Here is a 23,883-nt window from a genome sequence, read left to right as displayed (position 1 = left end):
CACTCGTTTCCCTGGAGGCTGTTCTCCCCGTTTTCTAGATCAGAGGTCAGCAAACTTTGTGTAAATGTTTTGGGACTTAAGAGTCACAACTACATACTCAATTCTGCAACTATTCAACTCTGCTGGTGTAGAGGGAAAGCACCCTACTTAAGAATGGGCTTGGTTGTGTTCCAATAAAATTTTATTTTTAGATACTTAAATTTCGTATCATTTTCACCTGTCAGAATATTCTTTTGATTTTTATTCAACTATTTAAAAAAATGTAAAAACCATCCTAGCTCATGGGCCTTACCAAAAAAAGGTAGCGGGCCAGATTTGGCTGCAGGCGGTAGTTTGCAGATCCCGGTTCTAGATAGGTAAACAGATAGTTTAATGACAGAGCTGCTGCTCACACAAGATAAGAGACAGGCAGGATCAGAAGTGTGAGTCCCTGGTTCCCTGCTGGCAGGTGTGGTCAGGGACCTGAGAAGTCATTATTTTTCTCATTCTTGGTCCAGTTACATACAGAAATGGCCCCTGGAGTTATAAGACCAGGAGACAGGGCCAAGCCCCAAGGAGAGGAGATGGGGGTCGCTGGCAGTGCTGGAGCTTGAGTCCTGGGGAAGGGTCCACTCTCTCCTTCTCAGGGTGGGAGCTGGGACAGGTGTAGGTGCAGAATTTCCTCTGCCCGTTTTAGATACTCAGCTGCCTTCTTCTTCACACCCTCCCGGCGGGCAGGTGATGGATCACCTGTGGAGAGAGAACGGCTCAGCTGTACCTGGGTTTAGAACTCCTGGTCTATGTGAACGACACCAGGCCTCCCCCACCGTGCTGCCTTCCAGGGCCTCTTTCTGCTCTACAATCTGGGTGAGTCCGAGTCCCAGTAGCTGGGCAGAATGTGGGGGCGGGGGACTCTGCAAGTGAACAGTGGAGGCAGCGGATGGAAAGAGAAACTAAACCCTTACAGTTCACAGAGCATCAGCGTATCTTTCCCTTTCCCTGGGAATCAGATCTATTCTCTCCATTTTACAAACAAGGAAATGGAGGCCACAAGTAGAGAAACTCCCCAAGGTTATACAGCTGATCAATGAGGAGCAATTCTGATCCTTAACGTGCTTGTTCTTCACTTTCCCTTCCTTTCGCTGCACTATCCGGGACCCAAGGCCTGGCCATCCTCCCTGGAGTCCTACTCACCCGGAACTCCCTGAAGCAGGATGTGAACACCATCCCGGTAGCCCTGCAGAGCTGCAGGGTAGGCGCCTGCTTTCTCGTCCCGTAGGGCCTGGGTGATGAGCTCTGTGGCTTGGCTCAGATAGGCAGGGGCAGACCCTCCTTCCTCATCTTCTTCATCCGCCTGCCCTCCTGGCTCCCAGGGTTCCTGGTCCGGCCTCTCTGACTCTGCCTCCATTGCTGCCAGTTCACTTATGTGGGTAGGACTGGGGCCTGCACCTTCTGCAATCAGATATGGAGGACTCAGGCCAGACTGGCCCTCCCTTTCCCAGGGCTTGTGCCCATCTCCAGACCGCTTGCCCATCAGGGTACCAACCTGACAGGTGGAGGGAGCAGTGCTTGTGTATAGCAAACTAGCTTTGGTCTTGATCTATTTGATTGATGGAGTTCATACGATCTTGAAAAACAGCCCACCTTCCTAATTCTTTTTTTTTTTTTAAGATGTTATTAGGAAGGGGAACAGAATTTTATTGGGGGACAGTGTGTACTTCCAGGACTTTTTCCAAGTCAAGTTGTTGTCCTTTCAGTCTTAGTTGTAGAGGACGCAGCTCAGCTCCAGGTCCAGTTGCCGTTGTTAGTTGCAGGGGGCACAGCCCACCATTCCTTTTGGGAGTCGAACCAGCAACCTTGTGGTTGAGAGGACACACTCCAACCAACTGAGCCATTCAGGAGCTCAGCGGCAGCTCAGCTCAAGATGCCATGTTCAATCCTAGTTGCAGGGGGCGGAGCCCACCATCCCTTGTGGGAGTCGAGGAATCGAACCGGCAACCTCGTGGTTGAGAGCCCACTGGCCCATGTGGGAATCGAACCAGCAGCCTTCAGCGTTAGGAGCACGGAGCTCTAACCGCCTGAGCCACCGGGCCGGCCCCCTAATTCTTTCTTTAGGTACACATTAGTTTGTGAGCTCGGAGTCACAAGTCCTACAGCCCTCCTGACTACAGTTGATCTATCAATCCGAGAATTCCCTCCACAAAGTTTAACTGAAGGATGCTAGACCAACTACGCCAGGCCAAGGGTAGAAATACTACAAGCCTAGGAATCTTAGAATGATGGCTTCAGAGAATCTTAGGGCTTTTATGAGGTCTTACTGATTTCAGCTGAGGCCCCACACGTGAAGACAGTGGTTGTGGACATTCTCACATTCCAGAGAAAAAGGCTCATTATATATCCCCCCAGGACTGGCAAGGAGGTGGTCCAACATCTCCTCTGAAGTTTACACAAAAGAAGGCTAGAGATCTGGTGAATCTGTGATGAAAAGGCCTCTGAAGGGATGGTGCAGGAGCATGAAGCACCGTGGCTCACCACTGGCCTAGAGAGGGTGTGGGGGCAGAGCCCCAGAAAGCAGTTTCCAGGCTCGCGGCCTCACATAGACAGGTGCTGGCTCAGGTAGTAAATGGCCATCAACTGTGATTGGATGGCCATCAGCTGTGGCTAGTTGGCAGTCAGCTGTAACCAGTGAGCCATTGGCCACTAATATAACTGCTGTGGCTAGGCTAGCAAGAAAAATGGGGGCTAGCAAGATGGTGGCTGGCTGGCAAGAGCGGATTGCAGAGAGGCGGATGCTGCCAGTGAGAATATAGTGGTATGACTCCCCTACCTATGGCTCCGTGGGTGTTCCTTTTTGGCCTCACCATATCCTGCGTTCTTATGTGGGGAGCGGGAGCAGAGACCCCACCGGACGCCCCCTACGACACATGGCGCAGCGAGCAGGGTACAGTGCCAGCCAAAGCTCTCTGAAGGGCGGTGGAGCAGTTTGTGTGTATGAACACTCAGTCTCTGGAAGACCAGCAGGAGCAGCTGCCGGAGAGCTGGAACCCCGTGGAGGGGTGGGAGGACGTGGACGGTTCTCCCACCATCTCCCACCAGCACAGGAAAAGCTATGCAGCTGCTGGAGAGATGGAGCCCCGTGGAGAGTTGGAAAGATGTGGACGGTTCCCCAACCAGCACAGGCCGGAGAGGGCGAGGGTCGTTGCAGCCCTGTGGGCCAGGAAGTTCCTGCTCAGGCAGCCCAGATGCGGGACTTGTCCCAGGAGGAAAGGCTTGCTGAGTCCTCCGTGGGAGATGCGGGTGAGGTCAAAGTCGTCCCTCACCCCCAGGACAGCCCTGGTGAATGACTATGGATTATGGGGAATTGCCTTCCATCCCTAATTTAATGGACAGCTTGACTGTTTGTTTAGGAACATACCACCATGTAGTGGAACTGGGGGATATTTGCTTTTGTGTCTTGACTGGCCGCCATTGAGAATATGTAAGCACCTTGACTGTGAGTCGCTGTTGTTCCAGCATGGTACCCTGAGAGGCCCAGAGAGTGGCAGTGCCGAGAGCCCTGAGTGTGTCCAGGAAGTGTGGCTGTGCCCAGAGAGAGTGGCAGTGCCCTGAGACCCCTGGCTGAGTCCAGGAAGTCTGGCTGAGCCCTGAGATGCCCTGGCTGTGCCCAGGAAGTCGGGCTGTTCCCAGAGAGAGTGGCAGTGCCCTGAGAAACCCTGGCTGTGTCCGGGAAGACAGGTAGTACCCTAAGAAGTCCAGGAAGTCTGGCTGTGCCCAGAAGTACTGGTGGTGCCCTGAAAAACCCTGGCTGTGCCCAGAGAGCCTGGCTGTGTCCAGGATATTGCATTCACCTCCAGGTTTCTCGCACAGGGCCCCTCGCGGAAGATGCTTGTCGCGTAGATTGTGAGGCGAGAGCCTGTAGGAGTGGAGTGTGGGGGCAGAGCCCCAGAAAGTAGTTTCCAGGCTCGCGGCCTCACATAGACAGGTGCTGGCTCAGGTAGGAAATGGCCATCAACTGTGATTGGATGGCCATCAGCTGTGGCTAGTTGGCCGTCAGCTGTAACCAGTGAGCCATTGGCCACTAATATAACTGCCGTGGCTATGCTGGCAGAAAATGGGGGCTAGCAAGAAGATGGTGGCTGGCTGGCAAGGGCGGATTGCAGAGAGGCGGATGCCGCCAGTGAGAATATAGTGGTATGACTCCCCTACCTATGGTTCTGTGGGTGTTCATTTTTGGGTGTTCCTTTTTGGCCTCACCATATCCTGCGTTCTTATGTGGGGAGCGGGAGTAGAGACCCCGCCGGATGCCCGGCACGACAGAGGGCAAGGTGAGCATCCTTCCAATCCCACCCAGGGGACCCCATGAGGAGACCAGGGGCCTCCTGCAGGAAGGGAAGATGACATGTCACTTCGCAGCTGGACTTGCAGCTCTCTCTCTATTGCTAATGGAGCAGAAGGCAGAGTGTTCTTGGGACGCCCTAATACTAGAGTTCAGGAGTTCGGTGCCTGTGATGAAGAGAGAGATGGTGCTGGCTCCTTGCCTGAGAATTCTTGCTGGAGGTGCCCACAACACTAGGGCAAGGAGATGAGGCAGCATCTGAGCAAGTGGCCCTTCCAGGCTTGGGGGGGGGGGGGGGGGCGGGGCAAGGATTTGAGAGTTTTTCCACGGCCTGAGGGATGTCTCATGGGAGCCACCTTTCAGGAATCTTCAGAGACTCCTGCCCCAGCATTTGGCCCAGGCACCCCAGAGGGCTCGGCTGGGGCAAGGCGGAGTGTTTGGACACTGGCCTCTCAAAGTCTGGGTACATCAGTTCCAGTGACACCATCCCTGCCTTTCCCCTCCAATCCCTTTTCCCCCTCCCTAACCCTGGAGGGGCTGGCACAGGGAAGGTAGGGAGCAGAACTAGAAGAGCAACAGAATCCTCTTCATGCTCTCGTCACCACGGTCAGGGGCCAGGCCACCAGTCAGGCCTGAGACAGGTGGGCAGGTGAGGCTGAAAGGTGGATGGGAGACTAAGATCCTGATGTGGATTAGACTCGAGCGTGAGAGAACGCAAGTGCCTGAAATTGATCAGATAGCTAAGGGTCTGCCAGGAGGGCACCAAAGGGCGAAGAAGGGAAGCCAACAAAACGGGCTTCAATAGACTGCTGTGGGATCCAAAATGAAGTTGATTCACGATGCTCCCGAAGTGAGATCAGCCACTTCATCAACCCAGCTGCAGGAACAGCACAAACTCGGAGAATTGCACAGTATCTCAGAGCCTGGGACTGTCAGGTCCCCTGATCTTAGAGCCAGGAGCTCAGGACCTGGACCTCCATGGGCGCTCTTCTGTGTCTAGTGTCCCCATGCCAGCAGCTGCTCCAGGGCCTTCCCCTGCTGCTGTCTGAGTCCAGGCCTCACCCCCCGTGACCAACAGGCCTCTCCTGCCTTCAGGATCTGCAGCTGGACTCTGAGCCAACCACGACACCCCCAGCTTGGGCTTCCAATGAGAGCAACTCAAACCCTCTCAGAGCAGGGTGACCTCTGCTCATTCCAGAGCTTCCTCAGGGAGAAGATCCCATTGTAGGAAGTGGCTAATTGCCTTCCTCCATGGCTGCTCACTGTACAGGGACGTGGGCCATAGGCCAATGCACAGCACCTGCTTCTCACTCTCATCGAGGTTGCTATTTGCCCACAGGGGGCGCCTGTCTCTGTTTTACAGGTCCCACAGGCTAGTTGTGGCTCTGCCTGCCTCGGCGCCCCTAAGGACCTCCTGCCCCAGCCCACCATGTGCTTGTCCCAGCTTGTTACCTTCCTTGGAGAAGGGGTCGAAGAGGGCAAGCTCAGCCTCGGTGAGGGGGCCTCGGGCAGGGGAACTGGACGCCTCCTCGGTGGTCCCACAGTTAAAGAGGAGATCCAGGGCCTCCTGGGCAGGGCTGGATGGCGGGGGGTCCGCTGAGGAATAGATCATTGGGGACATTCACGCCTGCCCTTTTTACTTCCCAGCTTTCACAATGGAGTTACCTCTCACTGAATCCTTGTAGCAACATAGACAAGCCCATTCTTAGGGTTTGTGCCCATTTTACAGATTAAGAAACTATAGCCTAGATGACGTGTGCAGCTCCTGGCAGATTAGTAGTAGAGGCACTGGAACACACTCCAGGCTTTTCACTAAAATCACCGAGGAGGGCGTGTACCCCTTGCCCCACTCTGGACCTTCGAGCCCTGGCTCCCCGCCCCACCCCGATGTACCTGGCACCTCCAACTCTTCAAGGCCCCTCTTCTCTACGGGGAGTGGCTGGGGCAACCAGGACTCGTCAGGTGGTGGCCGGGGCTCCTCAGGGGGTGGTGGGATCAGAGGGGGTGGAAGGATGTGCAGGTCCCTGGACACCTCGGATAGTCGTGTCACCTCTCCACCCTGCAGGAAAGAAGGACCAGCCAGGGGGAGTCATCGGGTGCAGCCTGGTGGCAGGACGTTTTCCCAGGTGCTGGGGAGAACAAGCAGGTGTACATACCCGGAAGAACTCCTTGAGTTGAGGGCTGTTGTTGAGCGCGGGGATGTGCACGGTGAAGCGAAGCAGGTCCTCGGCCCCCTTCCGCCGCTCCTCGATCACCGAGGCTTCGAACCGGCCTGTGGCCCCCGGACAAGGGGCAGGGAGAGAAGCAGTGACCCGCAGGGGCCTCTGGTCCCCAGGCCACTTTTCCTGGTTCTGCCTGGAGAGCATCTGAGCCCCTCCCTATTCTCCCAGCAATCTTCCCTGACTCCGCCAGGTGTGGGGGTGCTTGCAAGGAGGGACTAATCTCCCTGGTCAACCATTTACCAGATGGTTATTGAGCACCTACTATGTGGTAGGTTCAGAAGGTGAATGAGAGAGAAGCAAGGTCTCTGCCCTCATGGATATCACATCCTAGACAAGGGGAGGCAGGCAACCAATAAGAAAATAATTTCATATGGCTTTGATGTAATGAGGAGGAAAGTAAGGCTCAGAGAAGGGGAAGTGACTTGCCCAAGGTCACATAGCCAGTGTCCTTTTTTTTTTTTTTAATAGTTTCACTGCTCTGTTCTAGGTATCATACAGAGTTATCTAACTCTGGGCTAGTTATCATGCTGCCTGGGGAGTAGCCTGCTACACTCCCCACTGCCTGGCATAACCTGCCAGCAGCAACTCTTCACCTTGCTGTGAAAGGTGAAGAGTAGAGACCCAAGTACAGATCTGCCCCGTCCAACAGAAATATATATGAGCCACACGTGTAACTTACAATTTCCTAGTAGCTACATTTTTAAAAAGTAAAAGGAAACAAGTTAATTTTAATAATATAGTCTAACCCAATACATCCAAAATATTCTCATTGTAATCAATACATACACCGTTGAGTTAGTTTACAGCCTTTTTTCCGTATGTGTCCCACACAGCATGCCAGAGTTCAGGCTCATCACACTTCTAGTGCTCCCCAGACATGTGGCTTATGGCTGCTGTTTTCAGACAGTGTGGGTCTACAGGAAACGGGCTTTTGGGTAGGAATTCTGGTTCTGCCACTTAAAGACCCAGCCCCTTCATATCCCTGAGCCTCAGTTGTCTCATCTTGAAAACAGGGCTAATGAGGACAGGAAAGTTAAAGGACCTGATACACAATAAGGGCAAGGCTGCTCTGAGCCTTGGTTTCCCCATCTGTAAAATGAAGCCATCTCCAAGGGCCCTTCCAGCTCTCAAAACGTCTTTGCAGGGAGTTTCAGGCCCCGTCTATCCAGCTGCCACCAGCAGAGGTCCCCTTTGCCCAACTCTTCCGCCATCTTTGGCCTAAATGCCTAGATCAACACTCACCAAAGACTTGGGCCCGGGGGAAAGCAGGGAACTCCTCCAGGCGGCGGAAGAGGTTGCGGTGGGTGTAGGCCAGGTCGCCATGCAGCTTGCGGAAGTCGCTGTACCGCTTCCAGACCACCACCTAAGAGGGAGGTGACACTAGACTGGACCAGCATGAGTGGGTGGCAGGGGTGTGTGTGAGGAGTAGGGCTGCAGCAACCCCTCCTCCCAGGGCCAGGGAAGAAACAGGGCTGGTCTCCTAGCCATTACCAGCTGTTCGTCTACTGTCTCCAGATCTGGAATTGGGGAATGGTCCCCCTTTCTCCCGGGAACCTCACCTCTTTGACATCCTCTGGGTTCCTCTTTGAGATGAACTGCAAGAAAGGCAAGAACCAGGTGAGACCGGAGACCGACATCTGACACCTCGTCACCCTAAAAAATCCCAGGATGCCCCAGGAATCATCCCAGTTTCTCCCAAAGGGGCAGTGGCCATGGGTATCAAGGTGTCCTGGCTTTAAGGCTTTGGCTGTGACTCGGAGCAGTCTTTCTAGTGAAAAGATTGCAAACTAACTCAACAATGTATGAATTGATTATGGGTTCAAGTGAGAATATTTTGGATGTATTGGGTTAGACTGTATTATTAAAATTAACTTGTTTCTTTTTACTTTTTTAAAATGTGGCTACTGGATAGACGGGGCCTGAAACTCCCTGCAAAGATGTTTCTTTACTTCTCTGTGGAATCTAAAAAACAAAATAAATGAACAGACAAAACAGAAACGAACTCATAGATATAGAAAACATTTTTATGGTTGCCAGATGGGAGGTGTTTGGGGGGGATGGATGAAAAGCGGGTAGGTATTAAGATGTGCAAATTGCCAGTGATAAAAACAGTCATGGGGGGGCCGGCCCAGTGGCTCAGGCAGTTAGAACTCCACGCTCCTAATTCCGAAGGCTGCTGGTTCAATTCCCACATGGCCAGTGGTCTCTCAACTACAAGGTTGCCAGTTCAATTCCTCTGGAGCTGAGCTGCGCCCTCCACAACTAAGACTGAAAGGACAACAACTTGAAGCTGAACGGCACCCTCCACAACTAAGATTGAAGGACAACAACTTGACTTGGAAAAAAGTCTTTGAAGTACACACTGTTCCCCAATAAAAAAACAAACAAACAAAAAAACACACCCCACAGTCATGAGAATGTAAAGTACAGAATAAGGAACATCAATAATATTGTAATAACTATGTGTGGTGTCAGACTTATTGGGGAGATCACGTCATAAGTTATATAATTGTCTAATCACTATGTTGTACACCTGAAACTAATATAACACTGTATGTCACTGTAATTGAAAAAGATTTTAATTTAGAAAAAAAAAAAAAAGACGTTTCGAGAGCTGGAAGGGCCCTTGGAGATGGCTTCATTTTACAGATGGGGAAACCAAGGCTCAGAGCAGCCTTGCTCTTATTGTGTCAGGTCCTTTAACTTTCCTGTCCTCATTAGCCCATTTCTTCATCTGTCAAATGGGAGGATTCCTAACAGCACATCTAGACCCGCTCCATCCGCAGCTCAACTTTTATCTCAAAGAGCCAAGTCCCTGTAATTTCTTTTGAAACCAGAGAACCCCAAGTTCTCTAAAAACTGAAGTTCTGTCCCAGGACCCACTCCTTCCTAAAAGGAGGAAACCTCTGTGGACAAACACTCCCGAGCATAGAAGAAACCATCACTGGGGTTGTGGCCCCAGGAAGAGCAGTCTGGGGTCTGAGGCGGAAAGGAAACTCCATTTTCACTGTTATATTCGTAATAATTAAAAGTGAACACCCTACAGCTTAGAGCACTTGACAGTTTTCAAAACATCTCCTGTTCATTATCCTACATCCCAGAGAGGTAGTCGTGCCCTTTTAAAAGATGAGGACATGGAGGCTGGGAGAGGGGAAATGACCTGTGCAAGGTCACACACCATGTAAGAGGGGCTGGTAGGACTGAAACCCTGGCCTTTACTTTTTATAACAGACTTGCCTAAACTATTTTTTAAAATCCCTGAGAAATACATACCTGGCAAAGAAGTCATATCCAGAATATACAAAGAACTACAACTCAACACTAAAAAGACAAGACAAACAATCCAACTTTAAAAATGGGGCAAAATACTTAACAGGCACCTCCCACAAAAGAAGAGTGGCCAATACGATTATGAAAATATACTCAACATCATTCATCATCAGAGAAATGCTAATTAATACTACAGTGAGATACTAGACACCCACCAAGAATGGCTAAAATTAAAGATGCTGATGACGTCAAGTACTGGCAAGAATGGGAGTATAGAACGGAACGACCACTTTAGAAAACTGGCAGTTTTCTAAACTACACATATGCCTATCAAATGCTACACATATGCCTATCAAATGACCCAGCAAGTCCACTCCTAGGTATATACCAAGGAGAAATGAGTACACATGTCCATAAAAAAGACTTGTCCACAAATGTTCACACAGCTTTACTCCTAATAACTAAAATATTTTTAGAAACAACCCAAATGTCCAACAGAAGAATGAATAAAGAAATGATGGTATATTCATACATTGCTCTGCTACGACACAGCAAGAAAAAAGAGCAAACTGCTTAGACTTGCGACGAGGATGAATTCCAAAAACATACTGAATGAAAAAAACCAGACACAAAAGAGTACTTGCTGTGCAATTCCATTCATATGAAGTTCAAGACCGAAACTAATCTATGGTGGTAGAAGTTGGGACAGTGGTTACCTCTGTAGGAGGAGGACTAGTAACTGGAAAGGTACAAAGAAACTTTCTGGGGTGGTGGAAATGTCTATATCTTGATCTTAGTGGTGTTTACATATGTGAAAAGTATTGAGCTGTACACTTAAGATTTGTGCATATTACTTCATATAAATTATGTCTCAATTTAAAAAAAATAAAAGGTGAAACAACAAAAAATTGAGGAACACCAGCAAGTGAAAAAAGCAAGATGCAGAAACGCTACTGTGTCATAATAAAATGGATACTTATATTTGCTTTTAAATTTAGAGTTTACCTGCAAGGAAAAACAAGGAACTAGCAGCAATAGTTCCTATGAGGATGATGAATGGGAATGGGAAGGGAGGGAAAATTATTTATCTTAAAAAGTTATAAAAACATATCCAAAAAAAATCAAAATAATGCACATTACTGAATTTAAAAAGCCAACAGAGAGATTTATAGGAAAAGGTATCCCTTGCCACATCCACTCCACCCTCCAGTCCATCTTCCCAGGAACTATCTTTTTAATTGTACTTTTCAGGCATGGAGAAGACATTATAAAAGATTTGGGGAGCCCATCAAAAGAAGAATGGATAAAGAAGATGTACATATATACAATGAAATATTACCCAGCCGTAAAAAGATTGAAATCTTGCCATTTGCAACAACATGGATAGACCTAGAGGGTATTACGCTAAGTGAAATAAGTCATACAGAGAAAGACAAATACCATATGATTTCATTTATATATAGAATCTAAAAAACAAAATAAATAAACAAAGAAAACAGAAACAAACTCATAAATACAGGGAACAAATTGATGATTGCCAGATGGGAAGGGGTTGGGGGGCTGGGTGAAAAAGGTGAAGGGATTAAGATGTACAAATTGCCAGTTATAAAAACAGTCACAGGAATTTAAAGTACAACATAGAGAATAAGTCAACAACATCGTCATAACTACAGAGGGTGTCAGACGGGTACTAGACTTAGAGGGGTGATCACTTCATAAGGTATTTAAATGTATAATCACTACATTGTACACCTGAAACGAATGTATTGTATTTCAACTGTAATTGAAAAATAAATTTTAAAAAAGATTTGGGGAAAGCTCATTAGGATCAGCACTTAAATCACTTTGGAAGTGTCTTTGTATTTTTGCTCCATTTTTAATTGTTACTAATGCACCAGTTTAGTAGTTGCCTAGTTCAAAATTCTAAAGGTACCAGAAAATTAACAGTGAAAAAGTCTTCCCTGAATCAGTTCTATTCACTCTACAGATAGTCTATTATACTGTTTCTGTTTTTAATTCTTTTAATCGTTTCCTCCAGGTCTCTAAACGTGTTTATAACGTTGTTACTTCTTCATTTATCAACTTCAGTCTTTATCTATTGACTTCCTGCTATGACTGTGAAGTTAGTGACTTACTCCTTAAATTCTTTTGAACTGTATGATTTTTTAAAGTCACAGACAAGTATTTTTTGAGAAATTAAAAAATATATCTTGTTTTCTTTTCTTAAGGAGGGCGCAGCTCACAGTGGCCCATGAGGGGAGCGAACCGGCAACCCTGATGCCACCAGCACCAAGCTCTAACCAAGTGAACCAACCTACCACCCCCCAAAAATGAACTCTTTAAAGGGCTTTTATGTAAATATCAAATGAACCAAAAAACAAAACTTACAGGAGATTGGAGAACTAATATTTGGGTTGAGCTAGAGTTTTCATGTTAAAGAAATTCACAGCCTAATGCCCAGACACCAGAAGTTGGGCGACAGCACCCCAACTCGCCGGTCCGAGAATTGCGGTTCAAGCCCTTTTAAGAAGACGGCGCCCTCGCAAGACCCCGCCCCCTGATAGCTAAAGGTGTAAACGAAGACTAGCGCCATAGCCTCCCCTTAAAGGGAAAACCCATTTCTGTCGTCCAAAAAGGGAGGTTCCAGTTGCGCCTTGCCTTAAGGTAAAACAGCCTCCCTCTTGTTAAAGGGGTAAGGTCCCCGCTGGGCCCCACTTCACCTGCGCGGTCACTTTGTACTCGGTATAACCCTTGGGGTGGGTCCGGGGATCGGAGACTGTGTAGTGTCGCAAGAAGTCGTCCTTCACCTGGCGGGACATGGCAACACAGCTGGAGCAGAGCTGACCGGCCACCTCCACCTCCTCCACGCCGCCCCCGCCCCTCAGAGTCAGCCGCCGCCAGCCGCCGCCTCGCCTGGGCCTGCGCCCTTCTAACTCGAGCCCAGGGATCTGGTCACAAGTGACTGTGCAATTCTCGGCCCTGGAGCGCGGCTAAGGGATCGTCTAAAAAGTTCTCGGTCGTTGGTGAAGCGTAAACTAGGTGATTTGAAAGTAAGGATCAGGGAGGTTGGATCACTCATCTCTGTCCAGCGATCAAGCCCACCCATCCGAGCATAGACCCTCATCACAGATCTCCAAACGTCTTCTCGTCTGATTTCCAATTTTTTTTTCATCCATTCACCCAATTTTTATTGTGTCCAATATGTCAGATTTAGCCAAATTATTTCCCTGCCTCCCTCCACAGAATTCCCTAATGCATGTTTTCTGGAAGGCCCAGGGCGGGGGGAGCAAAAAAAAGCCTTGGAGAAGCACGATGGTGTCATGGGTTCTGAAGTCACACTTCTAACTAGCTGTATGACTTTCCCATAACTATTTGAGCCTCAGTTTCTCATCTCTAGAATGGGGATATTTGTAATAGAATCTACTGCAGTGGATATTTCTTTTTTCCTTTGTGGGTCTGACCAGCATTCACGCCACTTCTTCCTTTTCGTACCATTGCACCAGATCTTTGGAGGTAGTTCTCTAGTATGTGTAGCCCTCCAGCCTCCTACCCAGGTTCCAAAGGTGCCACCTCTTTTCCTTGCCCCAGGTCCCAGGTAGGAGTGGACTCTCTCCTCAGGCCTTGGATCTTGAGTGAGGGACGGTGCCTGACAAGGGGACCAACTTGTTTCTGGATGTGTAAAGCGCCCCTGAAACTGTTTGTTTGTTTGTTTGTTTAAGATTTTATTGGGGAAGGGGAACAGGACTTTATTGGGGAACAGTGTGTACTTCCAGGATTTTTTTTTTTTTTTTAGAAGGATTTTTTTTCCAAGTCAAGTTGTTGTCCTTTCAGTCTTAGTTGTGGAGGGCGCAGCTCAGCTCCAGGTCCAGTTGCCGTTGTTAGTTGCAGGGGGCGCAGCCCACCATCCCTTGCGGGAGTCAAACTGGCAACCTTGTGGTTGAGAGGACACGCTCTAACCAATTGAGCCATCTGGGAGCTCAGCGGCAGCTCAGCTCAAGGTGCCCTGTTCAATCTTAGTTGCAGGGGGCAGAGCCCACCATCCCTTGCGGGACTCGAGGAGTTGAACCGGCAACCTTGTGGTTGGGAGCCCACTGGCCCATGTAGGAATCGAACCAGCAGCCTTTGGCATTAGGAGCACGGAGCTCCAACCACCTAAGCCACCGGGCCGTCCCCAAAAGTGTTTTTATATGAGCAAGAGTGACTCCATTTTGTATGAGCATGAGTAACTTCGTCTTGGGCAGAGTGCTGTGGAAATTCCCCATGAAGACAGAGAAGTAAACAGCCACCAGATGGACAGTGCAGCTGTGCGGACTGATAGAAAACAAGTCTGTGAGGACTGATAATATGATGTCCTACGGCTCTACTGAAGTCCGTAAGAACCCAGGACTTTGACAGCTCAGAGAGCTGGTCTCGACCTAGAGGTGACCACGCTGCTCCTCTGCCCCAAAAACCTGCTTGCGCTGTCAGACTCAGACCAAACCTCTGCTGGACCGACCTCCGGGACAGCCGCCCTGCACACCTGATTCTGATTGATTCTGGGACCAGTTCATTATCAAAATACTTTACTATTAATAACTTGTTACTGCTATAATGATGGCCATATTGCTATGATTATATTGTGATATTGATGTTAAGGAGACTATTCTCCCCACTGCATTTTCTGTGTGAATAAATGAACATGTTGAAAGGTACTAGTCCTGTGTGTTTGCCTTAGTTCTTGCTCGAAGCCCTGGTTACCGCGGAGGCCTCAGTCAGTGCCAGGTAGATCCTGAGGGTCTGCAAGTCTCAGGGGTTAGTCCCACTGCCTTGCAGGAAGAGACTGCAACACGATCTGTGAGCCTAGCAGATGTTCGTGACACTGGAATACAGTGTTGGCTGTGGGTTTGGCCGCCCAGCCTCTGCAGCACAGTTTTCCAAGCCTGGATGTCCCACCTCCATTGGAATGCTGCGAGTTCCCAACATCCTTCCAAGAAATGTCCTTTCTGCTGAAGGTAGTTGTAATCTTGTATCTGGGGCAGGCCATCGAGGACCCTGACTGTACCATCACCAGGTGTGAAGCTTAAATGTAGTCGTTTGGGAAGCCCTTAAGCATCATGGCCAGTCTTGTCAGTAGAACGCACATGTGTGGGTGCTGTATGGCCAGTCTCCAGGAAGAAGCACAAAGCAAAAACCCCATCAGACTCTTGGGAGCTTGGAAATGAGGTAGTTCATCTGTGAGGTGTTCCGGAGGAGGCTGGGATGTGATGGCGTCCCCTCACACTACACACACCTGGGCTCCTCTAAAGACCCCCTTTAGACATGGTTGCTGCTCTCCAAAGCTCTCTGGGCAGGGCGGTGGCTCCAAGTCTCCTTCTCCGTCCATCATTACCTCCCCTACTTGACCCAGCAGCTCCCGAGTCCCCCTTTCCACCTTTTTTCTTCCTGTCCCCTCCAAGCTCTTTCCTGTGTAGATCAGTTTAGCCTCTGGCCTTCTCCACACCACCAACTCCACCAGTTCCATCACCAGGAGAAGCAAACAGAAGAACCGTGTATTTATAGAAGTCATGGGAGAAGGGAAATCTGCAAATGCACAGCTGCAGGGGGCCTGCTCCCCACATTCGCACTGGGTGTTTGACCATGTGATGCAGACTCTGCCACAGCTCAAATTCCCCATTCATAGGCCTTTGTGATGAGTATAATAACCTCGTTATTTCCTTGTCTCTAACCATGCAATTCACATTTTAAATCAAGGATGCTGCTTCCTAAGGGCCCCCAGGAGGACTTGAACACTGGGGTGACTCACTCGGGACAGGATGGCTGAGTTCACATTATTTGGATCTGCTTGAGCTCCTACTGGTTCATATAATGATAATTACAGCTAACATTAGACACTGCTTAAGGCACACAAGACACCCACCCATTTGGTCCTTGCCCCAACCCTAGGAGGCAGGTGCCATTATCGTTCTGCAGATGGGGAAACTGAGGCACAGACAGACTGGGCAACTTGCTCAGCATCACCCAATGCGTGGCAGAGCCGGGGTTTGGCTCTGGAGCCTGGGTGTGTTCTCGGTGTAGGGTTTGGGAACGTGGGGATCACAGTGTCTGTCTTGCAGAGGACAGGGCAGGCGGTTCTAATTTTCCACACTGAAGGACAGTTGATGTTCCAAGGTTGTCCACCCAGCACCTGTTTCCCTTCTTCCACCCTAACAGCCCAGATTTTGCACAGGTCTCTACCCCGCCAAGAAGAGATCCTAGTGCCAGTTTAGGAGTAAATCTGGTTGTCTTTTCCTCGCCTTTCCCTTCATTAGGCCCCCTCTCCCTGGCGTTTGAATTTTGAGCAGAGACAAAAAGTGAAAGCGGTTAGTAGGACATAGTGGCTAAGTGTGCTGGGTCCAAATCCCAGTTCCCTCACTTCCTAGCTGGGTGGCTTTGAGCAAGTCACATTACCTCCTGGAGGCTCAGTTCCCATGTGAATGGGATACTAAGATCTGTACTGTTTAGCGTCTTTTTTTTTTTTTTTTTGGGGGGGGTCTTTCTCAAATGTGACTGAGCAGCGAGTGCTTTGAACAGAACCCTGCAGAGTAAGTTGGGACAACAGCAGGTGGCCCTGTGAAAATATCTATCCTGCCACCCTGGGATGGCCCTGGTTCCCATCCTTTTCCAGCCTGGCCCCTGCTCTAGAGTGCCCTATAGCCTTCAGGGAAGGCCCTTTCCCAGCGCTGCTCTCAGCTAGTCCTAGCTTGCTGCCCACATCTCCTACACCTGAGTCCTCACCCCTCCCATTTCCCAAGAGCCCTTGCTCTTCATTCCTCTGCTTGAACCAATGCTGCCTGGTACAGCTGTGCAGGTTGTCCGCTGCATGTGGGTTCCTGGCTATGACATGAAGTTGGAAGCTGAAATTCAGCCTATGTTCCATTCAAGAAGCTGTGAGCCCTGCTATGGGGGTGTTTCCTTTATCTAATCTATGTCTCTGAGGGTAGCAGTAGCTCTGGTAAACTTTCTTGCCCCTTCTATCCAGAAAAGTTCTACTTATCCTTTACTCCCAGTTTTAATGTCACCTCCTCTGGGAAGCCTGCCTAGACTCTTCCAAGTGGAATTACGTGCACATCCCTTTGACACAGCAGTAGTAAGCCTCTGACTGAAATTCTATCCCTTTGTGTCCCCCACTGGACTGTGGGCTCTAGGTGGTCTCTCAAGCTATTCAATCAACAAATGACTCAGTCGGGAATCAGGGCAAGGAAGTTTATTCTCACAGCGGAGCAAAGGTCAACGCCCACAGCCTGGATAGCAGCAGAGGCAGCCCCCTGCCAGCCCCTGCCCTTGCCTCTTGGTATGGCAGCTGTAGGTAGGCTGGGTCAGGAGCCAGGGTGACAGCCAGGGTGGCAGCCCTCCCGCCATGGGAGCGAGCTGGCCACGGAGCAGGAGTGGGCGGCGGCGGCAGCAGCAGCAGGTTACTGAGGGGGATGGGGAGTGTTAGTCGGGCTGGCTGATTCTCATCCCCCCATGGATGGTGCTTGGTGAGGGCCTGGGGCAGGGGCTGGGGGATGGACTGTGAGGCAGGGGCATCTGGAGAGGCTCAGTCGGCCGTGAAGATGCGGCTGGAAATGTCGTCCAGGAGCCAGTCAATGCCAGGCAGCAGGTTCTCCCCGGTGACAGCGCTGCAGCCCTGGATGCACCAGTGGTGACTGCGGATGGAGTCCAGTTCCAGGGCCTGAAATGGTAGGGGTGCTGGTGGGGTCCAGTGACCCTGCCCGACCGAAGCTCCTTCCCTCGCCTGGCCCAGGGGAAATCCACACCTCCTCAAGGCCCTGCTCTGAGAAGCCTCCCTTGGCCCCTGGTGAAGATCTGTCAGCCCCTCGAGGCACCCGAGCTCTCTGTGCATCACCATGCCAGCACTACCCCTTAGGAACAGAATCACAATGCAGGCTCCCAAGCATCTGCTAGGATCCAGGAATTGTGCTATGGGCCCTACAAATGTCCTCTCATCCATTCCTCCCAAGGACACATGAGCCAGGGACTGTGCCGGTCATTTTACCAAGGAGGAAACCAAAGCTCAGAGAGGTCAAGCAACCTGCCTAAGGTCACACAGCTAGTAAGTGGCAGAGCCAAGATTCTAACTCCACTCTTTCTCATTCTGGTGCTGAAGCTCTAGAGTCACAGTTAAGATGCAGACTCTGGGGTCAGGCAGGCCTGTGTTTAAATCCTGACTTGTCTACTTACTGGCTGTGTAACCCTTGGCGAGTTACCTAACCTCTCTAAGCCTGCCTCACCATCTATAGAAAGATAATAATAGTTCCTACCTCATGAGGTTGTGAGAACTGAATGAGTGAATCCATGCGAAGAGCCTAGCACACAGGAAGCGTGCAGCACTTGGCCCTTATCCTGTGGGTGATCTATGTGCAGGTCTGCCTCCCTCCAGGCTGTGAGGCACCACTATGCCCGAGGAATCCCAGTGCCCAGAATAGGTCCTGCCACACAGCAGGGGCTAATAAATGCTTTTACAATAAATTAACAAAGAAATGTGTGCCTTTTCCTCTGTGAGCCTGAGCCAGGCCGGAACTCACCTCCCGGATGGCGTTCGAGGACAGGGCTCCAGGCAGGTCCTGCTTGTTGGCAAAGATGAGCAGGGTGGCTCCAGCCAGGCGCTGGGGGAGACAGATACAGGGGGATGGGGTCTCAGAGGGCAGCCCGGTTCATCTAACGCCCACAGCATCTGGAGTCGGAGACCAGCCTGGAAGGTCAGGGCAAGGCTCCCTGGTGGTGAGAGAGGCCCAAGTGGGGGACAGGCGGTGTGGACGCTGCCTGAAGCCAGGCACACATGGGGTAGAGGGAGTCCTGGACTGGGCTGGGGGCCCTGGTTCTAGTCCAACCACCACCCACTGGGCACCCTTTTCGTCTATTCAGATTCCTCTTCCTTAAAAGGGGAGAGGGTGATGGACAAGATGATCCCCTCACCCGCTGTGGTTCTAGACTGCTCCATCTGACATCTGATGTGCATAAACAGGGCGACTGTCCCCGAGGCCATGGGGTCTGCTGGAAGTGGCCTTTCCCTTTTCCAAGTTCATGTAGCCCTTGAACTATTCCACTGCCCTGACAGGACCCTCGTTCCAGTTATTTTCATATACAGTGGTACCTCGGTTTTTTAATGTAATCCGTTCTGGAAGGCTGTTCGAGTTCTGAAACGTTCGAAAACAGCCGACAGCTAGGCCTCAGGCTCTTGCACTCAGCAGGAGCCGCGTGACATGTTCGACTTCCGAGGCGTGTTCGAAAACCGAAGCTTTTACTTCCAGGTTTACGGTGTTCGTAAACCGAAATGTTCGTCACCGGAGACGTTCGAAAACCAAGGTACTACTGTATGTGTTGGTCCTGGGAGTCGCTCCATGTGGGTGGGTGGACCTAGCTCTTATAGAGGGCCTCGACGTGCCAGGCCTGGGCTTTTGACAGCCATGACCTCACTGGTGCTGCTTGACACCCCTGGGAGGTGGCTGTTATACCAGGTGACCATGTCCCTGTGTGCCCAGGACAGCCCTGTTTATGCCTGTTGTCCCTGCGTAATTATTAACAAGCCCCTCTCTCACTCTCAAAAGTGCCCTTGTTTTCACCTAAATGCAGTATAGGGAACCTGGATCAAATCCTTGAACAGAAAAAGGACATCAGTGTAAAAACTGGTGAAATCCAAATGAAATCTGTTGTTTTTTAAGAGTAACTTTCCAATGTTAATTTCTTAGTTTTGACAAATGTACGGTGATTATGTGAGACGTTAACCCTGGGGAAGCTCGGTGAAGGGTATACGGGGTCTCTCTTCATTATCTTTGCAACTTTTCTATAAATCTAAAATTTTATTTAAAGAAAAGTGTTTGGGCCAGATAAGAAAGATCACCCTACAATGCCCATCTCAGAGATGAGGCAGTTGAGGTTCAGAGAGGTTAAGTGCCTTGCCTGAGGTCACACAGTTTAGAATCTGACTCCTGAGCCAGGCTCCACTGCCTCCAAAGCCTCACACACTGACCTGCAGTCCTCCTCCCTAAAGCCTGATTCAAGGTGTGGAAACTGAAGCTCAGGGTGGTGACACAGTGACCTCACAGGGACGTGAACACAGATCTCAGTCCACAGCGTGTCCTGCCTGTGGCACCACGGGCCTCCCAGGACCAGGTATACAGGTTGTCTCTCTGTCTCCCCAAGGGTGCTGGGCATGTGGGGAGGGCTCAGGGAAGGAAGAAACCCTGCCATAGGTGTCTCTCTGGGGTCATGGAGCCCTCAGGGAATCTGCTGAGGAAGGTGTCCACACATCCACGTATGTGCACAAAGCATTGGTGCCTAAATGCAGGGGGAAGCCGGTTTCTCCCCCAGCCCCCCTCAGTCAGGCCCCCTGCCCACCTCTTCCACCAACAGGTTCTGGAGCTCGCGCTGGCAGTCCTGCATGCGCTGGCGGTCGGCGCTGTCCACCACCCAGATGAGGCCATCGGTGCTCTCGAAGTAGTTCCGCCAGTAGGACCGCAGGGACTTTTGGCCGCCCACATCCCAGATGTTCAGCTTGAATCTGGGCAGGGAGGGGTGGCTGGAAGGTCAGCTCAGCCCCTCGCCCACCCTCCCCACCTGCTCTGGGCTGCCCGCCCGCAGGGACCCCGCTCACCCCCGGTGCTCCAGGGTCTTGATATTGAAGCCCAGCGTTGGGGAGATGGTGTCAATGTCTTCCCCATTGAACTTCTTGAGGATGGTTGTTTTGCCAGCGTTGTCCAGGCCGCTGGGGCGCGGCCAGGTTAAGGAGAAACCCCCATGCTCTGCAGGGTGGTGACATCATCGCAGTGCCCCTCTCTTAGGGGACAAATAATTTCCTACCACCTATCAAAATCAGTGGAGCACATGACTGACCCATAATCGGCCCAGGATAAATGTGAAAGTATCAAGAAACATATCATCTCCTGCTGAGCAAAGACTCCTTAATTCACTCCGCAATATTTATTGAATACCTACTCAATGCCAGGCCCTCTTCTGGTGCTGGGGGACCCCTGAATCAAAGTCCTGCCTGTGTGCAGCTTACATTCTAGTGCAGAGACAGTCGACAGAGTGCAAACCAAGGAGAAACAAGGTACTATCAGGTCCTGGTGCATGTTAGAAATACAAGGAGGAGGCTGTCAGAGAGGGCCATCGCATCGGAGGAGCTTCCTTCAGCTTGGGCGCCAGGAAAGACCTCTCTGAGGGTTTTGAGCTGAGGTCCAACCTACAAGGAGCCAGCTTTTTGAAGCATTGGGGGAAGAGTGTTCTAGACAGAGGGAACAGCAAGAGCAAGTATCTGGAGGCAGCGGGTGACTGTCTCAGGACTCTTCCAAACCCTGCTGACTGAGTGTACAAACAAATGGGTGAGCTCACCAGCCAGAGAGAACCACCCTCCTCTTTCCTTCTAACACTTAAGGGGGTCTGCAGCTGGGAGGGGGGCCCAGGCCTTAGACTCAGCAACCTTTTGCTCCCCTGACTTGGGTGATTCAAACTAGTGACATGGGGGTGACAGAGCACCTCTCCTGAGACTCAGACTTAGCCCCTGATAATTGGCTGCTGATTATCCCCTCCCCCCAACTCCATCATTCACATTTCCTTCCTCACTGGGTCATTCCCCTCAACTGACACACTCTGGCGTCTCTCCCCCCTTAGAAGCAGCAAACATCATCCTCCCTATCCCTCTCCCCCTTACTTATTCTTCTTTCCCCCTTTACAGCAAATCCATACTCATGTGTCCACACTCATCCTCTCCACTTTGTCCTCCTGCTCTTTCTTGAACCCACGAGGCTTTTGCTGGCACTGCTTCCCCACAACTGCTCTTGCCAATGTCGGTCCCTAAGGACCCCCATGTTGCCTTCCAAGGGCTGGGCAGTCCTCAGTCCTCATCCTTCGGCTCCACCAGCAGCACGTGACAGAGTAGCCTGTGCCTTCCTCCGCTCCAGGACACATCTGGCCACTCCTCCTCTCCCTGGCCTCCTGATCTAGGAGCACCTCGGTCCCCTCGTCTGTCCAGGCTTTTGATGATCTCATCTACAATCACAGCTTCAAATACCATCTTTATGCTGATGACTCCCAAATGCGTATGTCTCACCCAGCTGCTTCCCTGGACATTGGTCCCTTCTATCTAGCTGCCTAGCTGACATTTCTAAGATGTCTCAGAGCCATCTTACATGGCCAAAACTGAACTCCCACCTTCCCTTTGAACTTGCTCCCTGCCCACTTCTCTATCCAAGCAAATGGCTCCGCATTCTTCTAATTGCTCAGGCCAGAAACCTAGCAGTCATGTTTGACTTTGTCTCTCTCTCTCTCTCTCTGTCTCTCTCTCGTCCCATCCAGCAATTCCTGCTGGCCCTTCTGTCAAAATGCCCCCAACTTCCATCACCTTGAGCCACCATCCTATCTCATCCGCGTTACTGCAGTGGCCTAACTATTCTCAGATCACATCTCCCCTCCGCACTTCTCATTTAAAGAAAAAGCCAAGCAGCGAAAGGTCCTACAGTGAGGCCCTTCGATCACCTTTCTGTCCTAACCTAGCACTCTCCTCCTGCCACACTGCCCTCCTTGACATTCCTTTGAAGACCCTCTTGAGTTCATCCTTCCAGGCATTTGCATTTGCTGTTCCCTTTGCTTAAACAATTTCCCCCAGATATCTACATGATTCGTCCCTCACCTCCCTGTCTTCAATCAATCGTCACTCTTAATGTGGCCTCTTTAACCCCCTTATTTAAATGCATCCTCCTCCATACATATATTTTACTTATTTGCTTTGTTCACATCTTTCTCCTTCCAGCATTATATAATGTCCATGAAGGAAGGGGTTGTTTTTGTTCCCAGCCCCTAGGACAGTGCCTAGTACATAGTAGGTGCTCAAAAAATATTTATTGGATGAGTGAATTCTTCGTGCCTTTCAAAGAACTCTTTAAACAGACATGACGTGAATATTATTGGCGTTATTTGTGCACGTGTCTTCTCTCCCTGCTAGGGGAGCTGGGGGTGAGGGCTGCCCAGCTCCGACGGCAGAGTCCACACGGGGCCTGGCACAAAGCAATACAGACGCCTGCTAATGGGACTCGGAAGGTCGGCAGGACCCTCGGCCTACAACCCGTCAGCCAAACACCCCGGGGTCGTGCAGCAGCAAAGCAACAGGACTACTGGACCCACTGGCGAACGAACCCACCGAGGCCACACACGCCTCTCCCCGGAGCTGAGGGCGGTGCCCTCACGCCCCCGGGATTCCGACCATGAGGGCGGGGCCCGGGGCTGAGGCCGGCCCCCACGGACAGGGGGAGGAGGTTAGAGCCCAGGAGAACGGAGGCCCCAAGCTTGGGCCTGGCCAAAGGGTGGTGTGGGGTCAGAGTCACCTCCAGGACCCACTTCCCCTCTACACTGGGGCACCTGGTGCAGCCGCCGCGCCATTAGGCTCACACCTTTGCCTTGAAAACGGATTTCCCCCGCCCCGAGTCGATGGTACGGCCTCCTCCCGGGCCCCCGCCGCAAGTGATTGGTAGTCCCCACGTGCGTGACGCACAATGGGCAGTTGGGACGGGCCCGCCGGCTGCTCACCCTGCGCCCGGTAGGGGGCGCCTGGTGCCGCCTGCCCGGCGGGGCCCCCGCTACCCTGGCCGCTTCGGCGTCCGGGAGGATACAGCATGAGTAGTCGCAGCTCCCGCTCTTTTTGCTTCATCTTCTTCAGGATGGTCAGAAGGCCCATGGTCCCCGTAACCCCCTCCTGGCCGCCGTTGCTTCCTAGTCCCGGGACCCCTCGCCCTGCTCCTATTGGCTATCACGCCCACTGACAGCACAGCCTAGTGGCGGGCCCCTCGCTTGGTCCCGCCCTCATTCCCACGTGACCGCGAAGTCACCCATTGGTGCCTCTGCGAAGGTCCCTCTAGCGGTGATGGGGACTTCTGCGCTAACTCTTCACTAACCTGCGTTAACCCTTCGCATACCGAGGGCTTGAGGGACGAGAGCACCGCCATTCCTTCCTCCCCAGAACCCCAGGCTCAAATGGGAACGGAAACCTGAAGTTCCTGGATTGTGTTTTGGCTGCATAGGAAGTAAGAAGCGGCAGGAGTCAGAACCAACCGAGAGCCCCAAGAT

At 51.1% G+C, this 23,883-nt stretch overlaps 2 protein-coding genes across 4 annotated transcripts; both read right to left on the bottom strand.

Moving 5' to 3' along the window:
- Positions 1-163: 163 nt before the first annotated feature.
- SNX15 (sorting nexin 15) lies at positions 164-12,708 on the bottom strand. 2 transcript variants are annotated; one of them, XM_019737835.3, is made up of 8 exons: positions 12,528-12,708; positions 8,097-8,132; positions 7,780-7,900; positions 6,472-6,587; positions 6,209-6,374; positions 5,768-5,911; positions 1,174-1,431; positions 164-729 (listed from the first exon to the last, which is right to left on the bottom strand). In XM_019737835.3, exons 1-8 carry the CDS (start codon positions 12,624-12,626, stop codon positions 623-625), a joined length of 1,047 nt encoding a protein of 348 aa, XP_019593394.1. In that variant the 5' UTR covers positions 12,627-12,708; the 3' UTR covers positions 164-622. The 2 variants fall into 2 exon arrangements, with proteins under 2 accessions (XP_019593394.1, XP_019593395.1); XM_019737836.3 differs by lacking the exon at positions 5,768-5,911 and having other exon boundaries at positions 415-729; positions 12,528-12,702.
- A 4,306-nt stretch (positions 12,709-17,014) lies between these two features.
- Positions 17,015-23,589, bottom strand: ARL2 (ARF like GTPase 2). 2 transcript variants are annotated; one of them, XM_088789684.1, is made up of 6 exons: positions 23,430-23,589; positions 20,420-20,530; positions 20,164-20,326; positions 18,351-18,431; positions 17,583-17,681; positions 17,228-17,497 (listed from the first exon to the last, which is right to left on the bottom strand). In XM_088789684.1, the coding sequence occupies exons 1-6, from the start codon at positions 23,492-23,494 to the stop codon at positions 17,363-17,365; spliced, it is 654 nt and encodes a 217-aa protein (XP_088645810.1). In that variant the 5' UTR covers positions 23,495-23,589; the 3' UTR covers positions 17,228-17,362. The 2 variants fall into 2 exon arrangements, with proteins under 2 accessions (XP_019593495.1, XP_088645810.1); XM_019737936.3 differs by lacking the exon at positions 17,583-17,681 and having other exon boundaries at positions 17,015-17,497.
- Positions 23,590-23,883: the final 294 nt, after the last annotated feature.

Source organism: Rhinolophus sinicus, chromosome 14 (assembly GCF_057876585.1).
Source record: "Rhinolophus sinicus isolate RSI-liver-muscle chromosome 14, RSI-T2T, whole genome shotgun sequence".
Classification (NCBI taxonomy): Eukaryota; Metazoa; Chordata; class Mammalia; order Chiroptera; family Rhinolophidae; genus Rhinolophus; species Rhinolophus sinicus.
Note: the sequence above shows the minus strand (reverse complement) of the source record. Positions and strands in the feature narration are given on the sequence as shown.